The following is an 18,767-nucleotide window of genomic DNA, read 5'->3' on the forward strand; positions in this document are numbered from 1 at the left end:
TCTGCTTGCCCAGCCCACCCTGCCCCCGTCCTACAGCAGTGGGAGCGTACCTGCTGTCATCGCTGGTGACCAGGACGCGTACGGCCAGCACATCCTGTCCAACCACATCCTCCCCGGGGCTGATTCTCACTGCGGTCCACTCAGAGGGCAGGGGGGAGGCGGCTCCACCTGCCACATCCCCAGGCTCGGGCTCCGGGACGCTCTTGGGCTTCTTGGGGGAGGTCGGCTCATCTGTTGAAAGGAGAAGAGGGTCTAGAGAGATGGTGGGAATGGACAGCCCTGCAGGGAGCCTGCCCTTCCTCCAGAGGCTTGGGTGGGTGCTCCAAGATAGACCTCCTCCTCCATGCCATCACCGGGTCCCCACCACTCAGCCCACCAGACATCCCAGCATTTAGAGCACACATCTTGTGTGCTGGGCATGAACACACACACCATCCCATTTAACCCATAAAGGAGGGTTGAAATGTGCAGAGGGCCCACCAGACTCTGCACTGCTCTTGTCAAAATCACACTGTGCTGCTAAACCCAGCGGTAGCTTCTCATTTCTCCTCTTACTTGACCCACCAGCAGCCTCTGGCCCAGCTGATCACTTCCTCCTTCTAGAAGCAGTTTTTCTTTCAGGACAGCGTAGCTGGCTCCCTCCTCCCCATTGGCTATCCCCTTCTCTGTTTCTTTCAGTGTTCCCCTTTCCCCAGGACCTGACCCGTTAGCACTGGAAGGTCCCAGGACTCAGTGTTTGAACTGCTTCTCTTCTCATCTACACTCATGTCCTTGATGACTTTATTCAGTCTCATGACTTTAAATAACCCCAGACAGCAGGGACTCGCACATCTCTCTGTCCAACGTGGACATTTCCCTGAATGTAGATGCATGCACACCAAGGCTTTCTTGGCATCTCCAGGGAGATGTCCAGTAGATACCTTAACCTCACACGCATGGAAATCTCCGTCTCCACCTCTCCCCCAGCCTGCCTCCCCATGGCCCTCCCATCTCCGTAAATGGCAACTGGGCCCGCTGGTTGCTCCAGTCAACACTGCAGTGGCATTCTTGACTTCTTTCACTCTTCACTCGAGCTATCAGCAGATCCTGTTGGCTCTACCTTGAAAATACGCCAGGAATCCAGGCACCTGTCACCACCTCCTCTGCTACCACCCTGGCCCCAGCGGCCACCATCTCGTCTGGATTATAGAATCAGACGCTGCTAGTTTCCCTGCTTTCCCTCTGGCCGCGCCCACCCTTCAGTCTGTTAGCAACAGCTGCTGAGTGACTGTTAAAACTGCTATATGATGCAGGCAACCCGAAGCTGGTGCTCCGTGACAACCTAGAGGCGGGGATGGGGAAGGAGGTAGGAGGGGGCTTCAAGAGGGAGGGGACATAGGTATTCCTATGGCCGATTCATGTTGATGTACGGCAAAAAACCATCACAACATTGTAAAGCAATTATCCTCTAGTTAAAAAGTTTTTAAAAACTAAAAAAAAAAAAAAGGAAGTCAGACAATACCAGCACCTCCTCTCACAATCCCCCAGGATCCCTGTGATCTCATCTTCCAGTGCTTCCCCTGGCTCTCTGCTCCGACCACATGAACACCATGCTGACTCTCCCACACTCAGCCCTCCCCCATCTCAGCCCCCAGCTCAGAGGTTCTTGCCTCTTCCTCGGAGACACTGTCCCCAAAGAGCAGGGCTTGCTCACCCACTACCTTCAAGCCTTCAGCCAGCTGTTGCCTTCTCAAGTAGGTGATCCCAATCATCCTCCTCAAATGCGAACCCACACCCTCAGGGCTCTCCGTTCCTTTTACTTTTATCCATAGCATATCACACCTTCTAATGAACTACACACATTCCCCATTTATTTTGTTGTTATCTCTCTCTCCCATGCCGAGAATAAAGGCAGTGATTTTTGCCTATTTCTTTCTTGCTAGTATTGTGCCTGGTGAAGAGTAGATGCTCAATAAATACCTGTTAAATGAATCAATGAATCAGTTGGTGAATAAATGAGCAAGACAGGCAGCCCGGGCCCCAGTTCCCTCTTGGCCACAAGCTAGCTCAGTGATGTCCTCTCTGGTCACAGTGGGAAAGGAGTCCTTTCTCCTAAGGATGACACTGCACTTGATCTTGGTTCCCCCTACACATCCCCCAAGGTCATTATCTCTTCTTCCTGTGTCATTAAGTCTTTGTCTCCTGCATCTTTTCCATAAGCGTTTACATACTCTACCGTTTTAAGAAAACTGTTTTTATTCCCAGTCCTCCCATCCCCGCTCCCAGCCAACTCTTCTTCCTTCCTAGCTAGTCTTCTTGGCAGAGTTTGTCGCACTCACTTTCTCCATTTCTTCACCTCGCATCACTCACTCCTCAATCCCTTATAATCCTGCCTATACCTCCACTATCCAAATGACCCCCAACAGAGTCCCTAGTGCCCTCCTTGTTTCTAAATCCAATTCTCTGGGCTTTGGGGCCCTCCCGCAGCTCTTGTACTCTGCTCCTCGCTGCTCCCAGGCTCACTTTCTCTCCCTGCCTTGCAGACCGTTCCATCTCAACCATTCTGGCTTCTAGCCAACCCTTAAATGATAGGTTCTTCATGCTTCCACCTAGGCCCTCTCATTTTTTCACCCACACGCTCTTTCTGGGAAATGTTATCTACTCCCTAATTCTATTGACCATCTGTGAAGATAATTCATTTTGAGTTTTATGTGCAAAGCCGCACATTTTAAAATATTGTACAGGTCCAATAACACATGTTTACAAGCAGATGCAGCCAGGTGGTCACTGGTTTGTAAGCCCTGGTACAGTGCATGCTTGCTTGTGAGGACATGTATGCACCCTTCTGCATTGGTGAGGCTGTAGATGGAGAGGATGCATTTGGGAAGTGTTATAATTGAATACTTGACTGTGTAGTAATAATAATAGCAGCAGCTTTTACTGAGTACTTTTATGAGAATTTTAGCATGTAATAAGTCTATTAAGTGTCACACAAGATTCTAGGAAAAGAAGTATTATCCCCATTTTGCTGCTGAGAAAACAGGTGTACAGAGAGGTTAAGAGACCAGCACTCAGTAGTATATTTCATCAGAGGATGAGGCCTAGTCTGTATGTCTGTGAGCAGAACAGTAGTGCAAATGAGCCCCAATATGCATGGGGGTTATTCTATGAGTTTGGACTGGGATGCGTCCCCAGTTCTTCAGTCCCTCCCCGTAACAGAGTTGTAGTTTGTCCTATGACCTTGCAGTCCTTCCCACTAAAGAGGTGGGGTGAACTTCTCTGTCCAGTTGCCCTGAGGCTTGGCCCTGAGACTTGCTTTGACCAGCAGAAATCAGTGGGCATGATGTGAGCTGCAGCTTTCAATGCCCTTGCTGTTTGGCTAGTCCACTTGCACGCCTGTTTGCTGGCCATGCGAAGAGCTTGTCCCTGGTGACTACTGTCCTTTTAGCCTAGGGTCCCTGACTGTGGCACATGGGGCAGCTCTGGAGCCAGCCTACAGCCTGGCTGATCCCATGGAATCCCAGGCTACCTTTACACCTGCAGCCTGAAGCAGAGCCACTCAGCCAAGCCAGAGACCCACAAGCAAGAAAAAATGACATTACACGATACTAAGGTTTGGGAGGCTTGTTACACAGAGTTGCTGCCGCAGAGACCTGACTCTATACATGGTTCACTGTGAGTGTAGATGTGTGTGCCTGTGAGCTGTGTGTGCAGCTATTTGCATAGTCAATGGAAGCTATTGTGCTCTTCTCTGATCCAGGCTGTACTGGGGATTTGAAGATGACTCAGCCATGGTCTGCCTCAAAGCACCTCTTTCTGCCCCACAGGAAAAAGAAGGTCTGTTCACAAAGACCTGTGTTATAAGGTAGACCCAAAAGACTGAGGCCAAAATGAGGTGTGAGTGGAGGGAGGTCAAACTTCCATGCAATGAAGACTTTGGTTACAAGGCACCATTTCAATGGGGCTTGAGGTTGAGTAGGATTTGAACAGGGAAAGGAGAGGTGGTGCTCCAGGGGGCAGACCCCTGGGAGCGAAAACAAAGTGGGAAAGCACTGGCACCTGCATAGGAATGGAAACTAAGTCCACACAACTGGAGGGCAAGAGCGTAGAGAAAAGAAGCCAGTGGGAAATGACTGCATTGACACCAGACCGGGAATGGTGAGGTGAAGGGTGGGTTTTGCTCTGGGAGCAACCACTGAAGGGCTGGAAGCTGGCAGTTGGCATCATCAGATTTGCCTCCGAGAAAGACAGCTCTGGTCGCAGAGTGGAAGGTGTATGGAAGGACCCACAAGGAGGAGAGAGGAGAGAGGGATACCAGCGAGGAGGCAGCTGCGATGACTGGAGGAGACCTATCAGCTGAGCACACAGGGCGGAGAAGAGGGGAGAGGGAGTGGAGAGCAGTTTGGCCCCATGGGCGGCTGCAGGCAGTGGAGGTGAGCTGTGCCAGGCGGCAGACACACACCCACTATATCTCAGAGGCCAGCCCAAACCTGCAAGAACACCCAGGGTCTGCTTTCCTCCCTCTCCTTCTCTCTCCTGGAGAGTTTTGTCTTTGCCAGCAGGGCTGAGGGATAGATCAGAGTAAGGCTGGCTACCTGGCTTCTGAAGGGGTGGGGATGTGGCTGAATGAAGATCCAGTGCAGCAGGGTCAGGGCCAGTGTCTCTCACAGGACAGCCTGGGTATCAGTGGAGGGGCAGGGGCCGGGCGGCACCTGGTCATGGAGACTTGTGGAAAAGAAGCTGGTGTTTCCTCTGGTCACCACCCCGCACAGGCAGAAGACCCCCAAGGAGGACATGCTCCTCCCTTCCTTCTGCCCCACAAGGCCCAGGCAACCGCTGGGTCTCAGGTTCAGCGCTGCCCCAAGAGGTAATTTCCACTCAAGCTTCTATTCCAGATACTTCTTCGCATTCCCCTGAGGATCCCTAGCCAGACCAGTAGCGATAGTCCTAGTGGTACTAGTACTTGTAACAGAAGTGATCGAAAAGCAATAACAAAAGCAGCCCCAACTCATCAGCTGGGGCCACATGCCTGTCTAGGAGTTTACATTCATCTTCTCTGATATCCCCCCGTCCTGAAAAGATGCTATGATCATCTGCACTGCATGAGTGGCAGAATGCAGAGACCAGAGTAACTCAACCAGGGCTACCCCAAGGGTGAGTGGGATCAGCCAGCCCTGGACACAGAGCAGCGTGTCTGTGACCAGCCCCAGGTGACGGGCCTGGGTGTGCTCACTGGTGCCACCTCCCCCAGGCCCAGCTGCTCTTTGTCCTAGGCTTTGCCTGAAGTCATCGGTGCTCATAGGGAGAATTCAGTGGGGCTGGGAGCTGCCAGGGGAGGAGGTGTCTGGTTGTGGAGGGTGAGGATGATCCAGCCCTTCCCAGGGCAGCCGCCCCAGCCTCCGGGAGGGAAGGCAATCTGCTCAGAGCTGAACATCTCAGTCTCCTCCCATTGCTCAGGCCAGACACCTGCTCCCTGGAGAAAGAGGAGACTCCAGAGGCAGAGGCAGGCAGTGTCCAGGGAAATGTCTATCCTCACTTGGCCCCAAGCAGCCAAGTCCTGAGGCTCTTTTGTGGCCAGGCCCCTACAGGCCTTGCCCCTCTCTCTGCTGGCAAACTTGTTCCCATTTTCTCCCCAAGTCTGGAGACCCTCCACTCTCCTCCAGAACTCAGGAAGACAACGAATCAACAGGTTCTCCTGGGTACTGTCATTAAGCCTGTTTTACAGATTAGGAAACTGAAACTCAGAGATGTTATCTCACTGGTCCAAGGTCACACAGCTCCTAACTGCCAGAGCCACTTTTGGCTCTAGGCTTGTAAAAGCTCCCTCTGCTCTCTTGCCCATTGTTCTTTTGGAAGAGAGAAGTTTAACAAGAGCAATGAAAGTTTATCAGTCAAGAAAATAGAACCCAAGTCAGGGAGTTCAACAGAGTAAAGTTAATAAAGGAAACGAATAATGATTGGTCAAAGTTTTTTTGAGTTATTTGATGGAAAAGTCAAATAGGGATGACAAGGCAATGCACAGATGAGTAATAATAGGAAGCTACTGGCGAGGGGGACTCTGGGAGGAGCTGGTGCTATGAGCCCGGAGGCCAGGGCCACACATTAGGTGGTGGGTACCATAGGAAGTAGACAGCACTGCCTGGGATGCAGAGTGATGGAGGAATACCCTGGCTTCTCCCTTGATCCCACCCTCCAATCCCTCACTAGTAATGTCTCCACAGTCAGACTTAATAGGAAACCAGTTGCAAAGGAGCTTGGGAAATGTAGTTTGCAGGGGTTACACCTCTATGGTAAAGCGTCTGCCTGCAATGCGGGAGACCGGGGTTCAATCCCTGGGTTGGGAAGATCCTCTGGAGAAGGAAATAGCAACCCACTCCAGTATTCTTGCCTGGAAAATTCCATGGATTGAGGAGCCTGGTGGGTTACAGTCCATGGACTCGCAAAGAGTTGGACATGACTGAGCGACTTCACTCACTCCTCACACCTCTAATAAAGAGCAGAGCAGGGGAAAGGCAGGGAGTGCTCCCAAGAGCAAACAGGCAGCTGTCCAGAGTACTAAGCGTAGTGCAGTCTCCTGGACTGTGATAAGTGAGGGGACACTGACAGGCCCCCAGCAGGATGGGCGAGGGCCCTGGGAAGGAGCCTGTGTCCAGCATTCCCTCCACCCAACTGCCCTAGGAGGGATCTGTCGGTCTAGTACCAAGGGCCTTTGCAGTGCATGTCCCTTTCAAAGACAAAGGCACAGGTGTCTAAAGACAGCATGGTTGTCATCCTGGAGGAGAGTATGCTACTAGGAATCCCAGTTTCCAGGGGCTTTCAGGGGATGAGCACACTGATGGGTGGCCCTGGGCCCACCTGCCATGCTGGGGCATGGCTCTCCTGCGCAGTGGCATTCTCATCAGGCATCCCCAGGCTGACCATGGGGCATGTTTGTGTGCAGACATGTGTACTCGGGCTCACCCTCTACTGCTTTGAATCAGCGTGAGCAGTCTTCCTCCAAGGACCCTGCTTGGCTTTAGCAGCAACTTCTGTGCAGAAACCAACTCAAGTAAACTAAAAGCCAACCAGGAGGAGGACCCAGCCCTTCCTTTGCTCACAGCCCTCGGCAGAGCTGATCTGCTCATCTCACAGAGCCCTCTGCCCAGACACACCATGAAAACACCAGCTACAGATGGGCCCCCAGATTGGCCTGAGCCCTCCGAGCAGCAAGGCCTCCTCCATCAGGGCTGGGAGGAAGGGATGAGGCATACCATGTCTTTCCAACAGTGTATTGGCCCGAAGGCAGAGAGGAAGCTGACTTTCCTACTTGTGTTTGGCTCACAGTGCCAGCTTTGGAGATCTTGGAGATCAAGAGATCTTGGACTTTGGAGTCAAGAGATCTTGACTCTTCTCTTCTTCCTTCTCCTGCCCATGCTGGCCAACCTTGGGCCTCCAGCTTCCGACATACTTGCTCCGACACGCAGCCAAGAGAGGCTGTGTGCAGATTATATCCCTTGGAGGCAAAATGGAAGCTAAACCAAAACTCCCTTTTCCCAGTCAATCCAAAGGCTCTGCGGAGGTAGCAAGACACAACACCTACTGCTCTCACGGGTTCTCTCTGCTCCTGTGACCTGACACCAGTAAGATCATCTCAGGCCCCAGATGGCCACAGGCTCCCTAGTCAGAGGAGTCAGAGGTCCAGGCTGGAAGGCAGGACCTTTATTTATTCTACAAATATTTATCGAGGGTCCGCTATGTGCCAAGCACTGGTCTACCTGATGGGTGTATACGATTGTTCCAAAGAAACAGACTCCCACCCTTGAGGAGCTTATGTTCAACAAGAAGGAAAACATAAACAATACATATAGGTAGTAAGTGACTTATGTAATACAGTTGGAGGTGATAAGTATGAGGGAAAAAATAAATGGTAGGGGGATCAGGAGAGCTGGGGGTGCAGGTCATGGTATTAAAGGTGGACCTCACAGGGAGGGAGACACGGAAACAAAGAGATCAGTCATATGGATACCAGGAAACGGTGTTCCTGGCAGAGAGAAGAGCCAGTGCAAATGCCGCATGGCAGAGGCCAGCGTGGCTGGGACACAGCATATGAGGTGGAGCAGGTCAGAGTAACAGGGGCCAGACTGTACAGAACGGTCTGACTCCACCATATGCCTCTGAGCTGGGCAGCCATTGGAGTTTTGAGCAGAGGAGAGATCAGATTTAAGTTCTAACAGAATTACTCCAGCTGTTGGGTTGAAAATAGGTTGAATGGCATAGGGAGAGCTCTCTATAAGAAGGGCTTGTAGGAGGTCACCGGAAAAACGTGGGAAGAAATAATAGTGGTTGGGACCAGGCAGTAGCGTGGAGGTGGTGAGATGCAGACAGAGTCTGGCTGTACTTGGAATTCACTAGCAGACTGGATGCAGGACCAAGAAAAGAAGAGCCAAGAATGACTCTAACCAAGGCTCTGAGCTGAGCAACAAGAAGAACAGAACTGCCATTTCTGGAGACTGTGAAGGCCAAGGGTGGAGTCTGGCTCAGGGGAAGATCAGAGGTGGATATCTAAGTTGGAGACTCTGTGCAGAGAGCAAAGTGGAGATGGTGAGCAGGCAGCCCATGGCAGAGCTGGAGACAGCTCCTCTGCTGAGACTCAAGACACTCACTAAAGCAAAACTAAAATGCAGGTGGTGGGAGAGAGGGGCTCAAACTGAGGCCAGAATGTCCAAAGGGAAGAACGAGTTACCTTCCAGAGAGCTGGGGGACTGGAAGACTAGAGAGCAATAGGTGTTGCCACCCCATGTGAACCGAGACCCGTTTAGTTCTCAGAAGTCCTATCAGACTCTGAGTCTCTCTGACCCAGAATGCCTCCCTCAGGACACTCTCTGCTGCATGAAACCAGGAAAGTTCACCCTATAACTCAGCAAGAGCCCTTGCTGGGCATGCTCACAGACTCCGCCTTCACAAAACCCTCAGCCAGAGGCATTGCTAGCTCCATTCACAGAAGGGACTTGCCCAGTGCTTCTGAGTCAGTACAAAGTGTTGGGGTCAGAGCTGGGCCTTCAGCCAAGTCCAAGGCCTTGCTCTATGCCAAGGCCTTTCCTGTGAGCAGCACTAGATTCCTGGCCTGAGCCTTGGACAGGTGAAGATGCTCAATAGTTGAAGATCCTGCTCTAGGGCGCCTCTAGTTTCAGTATCAACCCAAGGAGGTAAAGAGCTAATGAGGTACCACACAGGAACTCTTCGACTCCTTGGAAACACTGGCCTTGGGCAGTGAAAGTACCAGTTGCTTCTTTTACTTATTTAAGGGATTAAAGGAAAAGCCCTGAAAGCAAATGAGTTCACAGAAATAGAGGAGAGCAGCCCATGCTCACCCACTTCACTTGACTCACTTACCCTACTCTGTATTCAGGTTGCAGGGACTTCCTTTCTCTGGCCGGATTATTTCTTTAGGATCAGTTCCTGGGGTGGGATTTCTGGGCCCAGAGGTCAGAATCCCTTTTTTTGGGTCTTAATAATCGTTACCATATTGCTTTCCAGAAAAGATTGTCCCCATTTAACTTTTCACTTAATACTAGTGATTAAGTCTGCATTTTTTTCTTACAAATCTATTCACTATTCCTTTACTTATTTAGTGGGTACAGCATGATTAATTTACATTCCTTTGAAAGCCAGGTTAGAACATTTTTGGAAATGCTTGCTGTCTCAGTGTTTTAAAATTTGCTTGACTGTGAACTATTCATGCATAGCCTTTGCCCGTTTATCACTGGGTCTTTAATCAACAAATACTACCTACATGGGCAAGGTGCCTGAGACCACTGCTTTGCAGGAACTTTCTAAATGCCACAGCAATGAACATCTTTGTTATCACATCAAATTCAGATTTTCCCCTGGTCTGCCTGCCTATTGACTATTTTTTTACTTTTTGCACATTAAGTTTTAAAAAATGTTTATAAGTCAGATCTGTGCCACGTTTCCCCTCTGAGATTTTTTCCATCAGAGATTTTAAAGTTTAGAAAGTCACCACTCCATTATCTGACCAATACTTAATCCTATTATTTACATTTTTATTTTAATTTCTTTCATCCAGTGTTTCTGGGTAAAGAATATTTTATAAACACTTACATAGAATGTAATCTGAAAAACAAAAAACTCCCCCCAAACAAAAAACTCATTTCAAAGAGGTATAGGAAAACCCAGTTGAAAAAAGTTAATTAGGCTTCCTTACTGGAGGACTCCTCAGACTTGAATGTGCTAATGAGTCTTGTGGATCACCAAGATTTGGGAGGATCAGCATGGTAAGTATAAAACATTTCCCAAACTCTGGGACTATGGAGCCCTTTCTTCACAAAGCACCTCTCAAAGCTAGTGTTCTATGGTCACACTTTGGAAAATGTTGCTTTAACCCAACTTTAAATCAAACCCACACTGTAAGCTCCATGAGAATGAGGACTTTTGTCTGTCTCATTCCCTCAACATACAGTAGATGCTCACTAAATATTAGCTGAGTAAACCAACGTGTGCATGTACAAATAAATAAGTGCATGCACAACTACACAAAGCAAGCCTAGTACAACGACCCTGAGCTATACACAATCCAAGATGCGGGGAGGGGCGGTGCTCTTAGTACAACGCCCCTGAGCTATACACAATCCAAGATGCGGGGAGGGGCGGTGCTCTGTGTAGCTCACGGCTACATCTCCAGGTCCTGAATATGCCCAGGCATTCAATGAACACGTGAATAAATGAATGAATAAAAGAATAAGTCACTTGTCCAACCCAGCTCCTGACTTCAGTCCCTAACACCCTTCCTTTTAGGGAACAGAAAGAGTATCTCACCTGGGTAAGAGTAACAACACTTGATCATGATGCCAGGCAGCTCCAGGCACCAGCAACTGGGCTCAGAGGCCCAGGGCCTCAGAAGTGCCCCTTTAGAGACATAAAGGCCCTCATGAAGTTCATAGATGAGTTTACATGCCAGTGTCAGAAGCTCAGCACATCCAGTCTGGCCAAGAAAGGCACGCACCCTAGGGAGGCGAGGGACCAGATTTCTTTGACACCGTCCAGACTAGTTGAGTGAAACTTCAAATCCTTCCCTTAAAGACAAGTGGAACTGAGCCAGAGCCTGCCATGGAAACATCCTCAGAGTGGCCCTGTGGGCAGAGCCTTGCAGCCTAAGAAACTGAGTGACCTGAGCCTTTGAGGGCAAAGTGGGTCTCTTAGCAGCCCAAATGACTCTCCTCCCTGGATAAATACACCTGCCATGCACACGGCCATCCTGAAGCCAATGTCCAGTCCTTCCTCTTACCTTATACCCATCACTCAGCTGGGCTAGCACAAAACTTTCAAGAGCAACCTCTGTCGCACGGGAACTTAAGTTAGAATAAGGTTCCTAAGTAAAGTTCTCTGACAGGTCCGTGGCTTGGATGTGTGCAGCAAATGGGTGCAAGCAGTTGTCAGTACAGTCTGTTCCTTATAGCTGAGGGCCACCCTGACCCTCAGCCAGCAATGCCCAGCACCTAGAGCAGAAAAGTACCGTGAGTTTTCAAGGAAGAGCCCCCCAAAGCCTGGCTGCAGAGCATGGGTGATATTTTCCAAATATTACCCCCAGGTAATATTTCCTCTGAGAGTACCCAGCACAGCCCCAGAGAGCTCCCATGTCACCACAAGGGCAAGGCCCGCCAGTTCAGGAAAGGCCAACCCCTTCAACCAACCCCTGTGTTTGAGGTTTGAGCAGCTTCCATGGCAAAGAAGAGAGGAAACAATGAGCTTTATAAAGAACCATATTTATTTCCATGTACAGCATCAAATACCATAAATAAAGCTAAACATTTTTCGCTGTGTGCAAAATACAGGGTTCCACGTGGCACTGTAAGGACTACCAAAGGTCACAAACATGCATGGTGACAAGGTGGGGGAGGCTAGCTAAGGAGGAGGCTGGGGGGAGGAGGGCACTCTTTGGTTGACATTCTATAAAGGGGAGAGACTCTGCAAGAGAAGATAAGACAAGAACCGTGACTTCGTCCTGGCTGGGATCTGCACCAACAAGGGAGCAAAATGCAGCATGCAGGGCTGTGCAGAGAGGTCAGCATGGCTCTGGGCCGCATGCAGGACACCACCACCTGCAGCCCGGGACTGCGAGGCCTGCCTTCAACAGCCCCACCGGACTAGGTGTGGTGTTTCTCTTTAAAAGCAATGTGAGTGTCCTGCTGCTCCAGGCAGAGTCAGCAGGGGGATGTGTTCTGAGCAGAGCTTGGGGGCATTGAAAGGGGGCTGCTCTCCAAGGCACCCTTGGCCTGTGACGATGACTGCTCTAGCTGAAGCTTCTGTATCCTCTGGGGCTTTATGAGCCTAGAGAGACCAGAAGAGTCAAAGCAAAACCCTGGGAGGGAAAGTATAGGCTGCAGGGGAGGAAAGCTTCACTAGAAAAATTGTGATCGTGTGTTTAAAATAGAGAGTCTGGGCCAAGCTTGTGATGAAGCCTGGGAGAAATATTTTTTTTTTTTTTTAAATCCTTCCAAAAAGAGTCACCTATGGTGTGGATTGATAACATTGATAATCTTCATATTAGAAAGCAACTGAAGAAGATGCTTGTATGCATATGCTTTTTCAGAGGCTGAGAGATGAAAGAGTTCTTTTCAAAGGTGAAGGGCCCTCTCTATGGCACAGTCTCATATTCCAGGTTAATCCTCCCAGGAAGGTAAGTGGCTTTGTAAGTGCAACCAGAAAAGCATGCATGCAGGCCGTGGAGTATAGAGAGGAGGTGGGCCATGCACCTGGAGTGGACTGGGCAGCCGGCTCAGAGGGATGGAATCAGAAACGCTTTCGAGCTGAACACCACCCCACATTGTTCACCAACCATGCCACCGAATGAATGAGTCCATTAGTAGGCAAGACGCTCGCAGTTAGCACAACCAAGGCCACGGCGGGGGCAGTGGGGGAGACGGGGCGCAGAAAGCAGGTCAGGGGTTAGTACCACTCTCTGAAAATTGGCAAGAAAACCAGTCACCTCAGAGCAGAAGTGTGTCAGCCAAGAAGTGGGTGCAGCACTGGAAGGCTGAAATGGACTGATGGCCACAGTGTAAGGTTTGGAGAGAGAGAGAGACAGAAGAGAGAATTTAGTTGGGGGGACAAGGAAATTGATGGACAATACGAAAAGGTACAGGAGTTGAAAATGAGGCAACCATTAAAAAAAAGAGCAACTCCCCCAAACAAGTTATGGCTTGCTTAAGACAGATGAACCTTTCTGGAAGTGAGCAGTGACTTATCTGCAAGGGTGGATCCGTGCAATTGGAAATAATCCCGTGTCTCCACCGCCCCCCACATCCTCTCTTCCCCGATTTTACTCTAGTATCCCACATTTGTTCTTAAATACGTTATGGAGGTTTAGAAACATCCCGCTCCCAGGACTTACTTTTGTGTTTTGGTGCTGCCCCACCAGGAAGGTTCAACGTCTCAGAACAAACATCTCAGGCTTCTGACAGGCACGCCCTGTCTCACCAGAGTAATTCAAACCAGTCTCCTTATGGCCAGAAGTGACATTCTCAGAGATCCTAACTCTAGCTTCATGGAGCATCCCACAAAGCACCTCATCCTGCCCTGAGCTGACGGGAATAACAATGACACAGCTGTGATGTGTTTACATCATGACTTTCGGAATCAAACATGAAACAAATCAAAGGCTCCTCCCACCAGAGAACACTAAAATATCAGCAAAAATTTGGAAAAACACAATGCAAGTCATAGGATGAGAACAGTTCCAACAAAGACAGAGGCGCCAGTTCCCACGGACTTGGCCGCAGTCATGCCCCTGATTTACCCAAGGACTCAGGGAAGTGTTTCTATTATAGAAATGCCTCCCTGCTTCTTCCCACCCTGGAGAACTTGGCATCTCAAAGCCCTTAAGAGTTCTGGCTCCTAACCCACCAGACTCCATCCTTTCTTAATCTAGAGGATCTTTCTAGTGTAACAGGCAGGGCCCAGCAACTCTAGATACACTGAACTCTGTGGAAGGTCTTTCTCTATTAGCCATCTCCACTGTTCAGCCAGACCCAGCAGCCGTGCATGTCCAGGCAGAGTGGAGCTGGGAAGACTGAGGCCTCCTCCAGATGCCCAGAATGAAGAATGTAGGTGGGCCCAAGGCCCGTTTTGCCCTTAATAAGGTATATTTCTTATGCATAAGTCAATAACAGCCTCCACTCCCAGCCTCCTCTGCTAGTCAAGACACGGGAGCTTCCCTCTGGATCAGATGCATTCCTCAGTTGGGACAATTCAATAATCAATGGTTTCTGACCGTTTGACCAAATATGCATGGCAGCCGATTGGCTAAGAAGCCAGAATGCCTGCTAGCCATGCTCACGGGGGAGGTCACGCTTTCCAGAAATAATACTGTCAGGTGCTAATAAATACCCTTCATCCCAAAGGACATGGCCTGAGAGGGCAGTTTCCTCCCTCAGCCTGACTGTTATGGACCCTGAATGGCCTTGGCTCAGACTGCAACCTGGATTGGGGACCTCAAAAGGAGGGCTTGAAAGGCCACCAGCTGACACGACTCCTCTTTAGGATTGCATCAGTTTGATGGAGTTCTGAGTGGCCAGGGGCCAATGGGCTTTGGCTGCCATGCTCATTAGTGGGAAGGGAAAACGTATGTCTGTAGCAATTCACTTGAAATCCTGTGGTTCTACATAATTTGGCTGCAATTTGGTACTGGGGTCAGGAGCATCTTGAAGCTACTATTTTACATCAGAACAAGGGAGCAAAATAGTCCTTCTCCCTGGGAGGACAGGTAACAGGCAACTACATGTTGCCATATCCTTCTGTATTTAATTCTCTTTCGTCCTTTCTGTTTTGTTTTTTTTTCCTTCTAAATTACTATGCTTTCATGTTGCAACAATTGTCCTGTGTTGACAAGTGGTATCCAGGCACAAAATCAGAAGGCACTGTCAGGAGATTGCATGCTCGCTCCAAAGTATTCACGTTACAGGGAGCGGCTATTTCAAGACCACAGCGTGGAAGGGGTTTTTGTAATACCAGTTATAAACCTCAAACCCGTGTTTAAAAAAACTGACACTCATAGAAAAAAAAAAAAAAAATGCTTTCTCTTGGCTTATTAAACGTTGAAAATTGAAATGTAAACCTAGAAGTATGGCTCGCTTTGGTATAAAAGTACAAAGCTATTTAAAAAAACATCCTTCATGTCATGGTGGCCTGAAGCAGATGTTCACCGTGACCAGGCTAGGTGCAGGTGGCCGACGGGAAATTCTTTGGCTTTGCGCTAACTGGTTCAAGGGCGTGGGGCTCCCTGGCCAGCGCCTGAGCTGGCCGAACACGCCGCCATCTACGCGGGAAATGTTACGGTACTGTGGGGCTGGGCTTCAGTGCAGCTTGGCCGGGACGCGTCTGAGCAGCCAGTCGCGGATGCTCTGGAGGGACTCCTCCGACTCCCGGTACATGGAAGCCAGGACCTCGGAGAACACCCAGAGCAGGGGCAGCCCGAGGCTCAGGAGCTCGTAGGTGTAGCAGTAGTTGTACGCATTGTCCCTGATATGCAGGCTGGTGGCGCGTAGGAGTCCCTGAATCCAGTTAATCAGCCTCCGGGGAAGGTGAAGCAGGCCCCACGGCAGCCTGAGGGGCCAGCTTAGTGCCTTCCTAAAGAAGGAATTGGGGATACCTGGGGGGCTGCCTTCCGGCGTGGCGATGGCAGCGGCAGCGCAAGAACTTTCCGCGGAAGGGTCTCGCCTAGCGGCTTCTTGCTCTTTCCATATCCCCTCCTCCTGAGAAAGAGATCAAGATGAGGGTATTCAGTCCATAATGCTCAGAGAGGGCTCCTCCAGTGAAGCAGAGGAAGACTCAATAAAGAGAGGACTTGGCAGACCCTACAATTTGCAACCAGGACCCCCTCCCCAAAATCTCAGCACCTCCTGTGCACTGCTGAAGGGGGCTGAACACAGGTGTAACTTTCCTGGGGTGGCGGTGGGAACTGATCACAGGGATCAGTTTCCTCTGGAGCCTTCAAAACATACATGCCCTTTGACTCAGCAATCTCATTCTCATGATTTACCCTAAGTAACAATTTGCAATATGGATAAAGATACAGGCACAAAGACATTCCCTGTAAAATGTTTATAAGGCAAAAATAGTAATGTCCAACAATATAGGATGCAAATAAATTATCAGTCATCTTTTACAAGTATCAAAGATCAGGCTCCAAAAGAATTCTTAATGGGAAACTGTTATACTGTTAGTGAAAAAAGAAGGCTATGAAACTGCAAGGTAGGATTCCAACTGGGTGAAAATATACAGCTGACCCTTGAACAATGTGGGTTTGAACCGCATGGGTCCACCTGAATGCAGATTTTTCAATAATGAATGCTACACCTCTATCTAATCCATGGATGGTTGAATCTATGGATATGGAGGAACCATCAATATGAAAGATTGGCTTTAAATTATACATGAATTTTTGAACCTGCAGAGAGTCAAAGGCTCTAACTCCCACACTGTTCAAGGGTCAACTTTTTCATATAGGAAAAAGTCTACAAAGAAATGTTCCAAAATGTTAATTATGATTTTCTCAGGATAGAGTGATGGTGGGTTATTTCACTTTACTTGTTTATAGACTTTCAGTTACTTAGCCATTTTTCTACTGTGTGTGTGTGCCTGTGACCGCTCAGTCACTCAGCTGTATACAACTCTTTGCGACCCCATGGACTGTAGCCTGCCTGGCTCCTCTGTCTATGGGATATTTCAGGCAAGAATCCGGGAGTGGGTTACCATTTCCTCCTCCAAGGGATCTTTCCAACCCAGGGATTGAACCTGTGTCTCCTGCATTGACAGGCGGATTCTTTACCACTTAAGCCACCTGGGAAGCCCATATTACTTGTGAAATCAGAAAAAAGCTGAAGTTGTTGGTCTTGCTGGAGATGGGTGATTAATCAAGCCGTAAAGAAGATGCTGGCTAAGAGCTACCATGGGTGGGGGCAGGGAGGGTGCTATCACAACCCACTCGCAAATTAAACAGGCCAGTCACTTTCCCCAAGAGCCTGGGGAAAGGACTTGGAAACCACAGAGGGCTGGCCCTATACCAGGCATCCCTGCTCACAGTGCTCTGTGGCCACTGGGGCCCCAGGCCCTGGGGGCTACGTGGCTTTTGCATGGCTAAGCATTTAGCCCCATCCTTGGCACATAGGAAAGCTCTTCTGGGCTTCTCATGAGAAGCAGCAGTCATTGCTCTGGGAGCTGACCTCTGGAATAGCTCACATCCCAGAGGCCAGCTGAATAGACTGAGACACAGGGACCTTCCTGCCAGGGAGCAGAGACCTCTTCACCTGAGTCTCAAGCGCCCCAAAGGTAGAAACATTGGCCTAACCTGCAGGAACTCTTGACAACCTCCTCCTACCAGGGAACTTTCCCATTTCACCACCATTTTCAAGATAAAACTTACCTCTTTTTGTTGCTTCAACTCTGCCCGTCTCTTCCGTTGCTGGCTGTTGGTCTTACAGTGAATGAAATGAGGCTTGCAGAAAAACTTGCCTGTAAAAAGAAACACACAGACACTCAGAGGTTTTTCTCCTGTAAACCAGAGCCACAGCAGAGCCTGAGCCAAGTGCCTGCCACCATCTAGGTCAGAGAAACACCACTAAGGGAAACAAGCCCAGGAAGGCGCAAACGTGAGAAAACAGTTTCCGTCACTTGCCTGAAAGAAGAGGCGCTGAGAGGAGGCCACCAGCCGCAGCAACGGTGGTGGGGGACGGGGGGAACGCTCCCGGGAATGGGGCAGAAACCCTCAGATAATCCCTGAGGCCAAGTCTCTTCCCAAGGCCAGTTGCCAGGCAGCAAAATGGACAGCCTGGAATAGCAACTCTGTTTGCAGTTCCTCTTGCTTCTGGGACCCCTGGGGGTGGGAACAGCACTGAACAGATGGTGGCAGAAAAACCCAGTGAGCCACACACTGGGCCACAGGCCACTGCCCAGGATACTGGGTGCCTTCCAGAAAACCCTGCTTTGTGCCACTGTTACCGCAGTGACAACAGTGATGGGAATAATGATACAACAGTGAAGTCTTGAGTAGGACTCAATATACCAGGCACTATCTTAAATCCTTCCCATGAGGTAAATCAGTGATCACCTTATGAGCAAAGTACTATTATCCTCATTTTATAAATAAGGAAACTGAGGGACCCAGAGGTCAGGTAAGAGGTTATTTGCATGTGGCGTACATATGCCATATGCTGGAAGTGGCATACTCTGGATGTAAGCCCAGGCAGTTAGTTTTAGGGTATGGAATCACAAGCTTTGTCATTATATGATAGCACAAACATCAAGTGCTGAAGGTTAGAAATGAATCACTCATTCCAATGAAAGCGACTCCTTCACTGATGACTCTGGTAGCCCACTCAGCAGAGGGCATGTTACAGTTATGGTCATTCCTACAATACATGCTTCATTCATAATAACATGAATATGACATCATTTATGGAACCCTCCTCTCCTTTTCACTGGGAAAGACCCTGATGCTGGGAAAGATGGAGGGCAGGAGGAGAAGGAGGCAACAGAGGATGAGATGGTCAAAGGCATCACTGACTCAATGGACATGAGTTTGAGCAAGCTCTGGGAGATGGTGAAGGACAGGGAAACCTGGCGTGCTGCAGTCCATGGGGTCGCAAAGAGTCGGACATGACTTAGCAACCGAATAACAACAAATTGAACCCCTATCACATGTCAGGTGTGGTGCCAAGCATGTGACATAAGTTACCAGGTTCGATTTTCTTGACCACACAGGGGCAACTGAAGGTAGTGAGACTGAGTGAGAA

General features: G+C 49.5%; 1 protein-coding gene across 5 annotated transcripts in view; it reads right to left on the reverse strand.

Annotated features, from left to right (window-relative positions):
• MICAL2 (microtubule associated monooxygenase, calponin and LIM domain containing 2) overlaps positions 1-18,767 on the reverse strand; it is a 241,958-nt gene that overhangs the window by 73,376 nt on the left and 149,815 nt on the right. For 3 of the 5 annotated variants that reach the window (XM_010830618.1, XM_010830615.1, XM_010830616.1), the window contains 3 exons: positions 17,399-17,487; positions 15,626-15,728; positions 51-231 (listed from right to left, as the gene is read on the reverse strand). In XM_010830618.1, the coding sequence (XP_010828920.1) occupies positions 51-231; positions 15,626-15,728; positions 17,399-17,487 (373 nt within the window). Of the gene's footprint in view, positions 1-50; positions 232-11,731; positions 15,729-17,398; positions 17,488-18,767 lie in introns of those variants that run through there. The other 2 variants (XM_010830617.1, XM_010830619.1) reach the window with 1 other exon arrangement.

This window comes from Bison bison, unplaced genomic scaffold (genome assembly GCF_000754665.1).
Source record: "Bison bison bison isolate TAMUID 2011002044 unplaced genomic scaffold, Bison_UMD1.0 scf7180017864518, whole genome shotgun sequence".
NCBI lineage: Eukaryota > Metazoa > Chordata > Mammalia > Artiodactyla > Bovidae > Bison > Bison bison.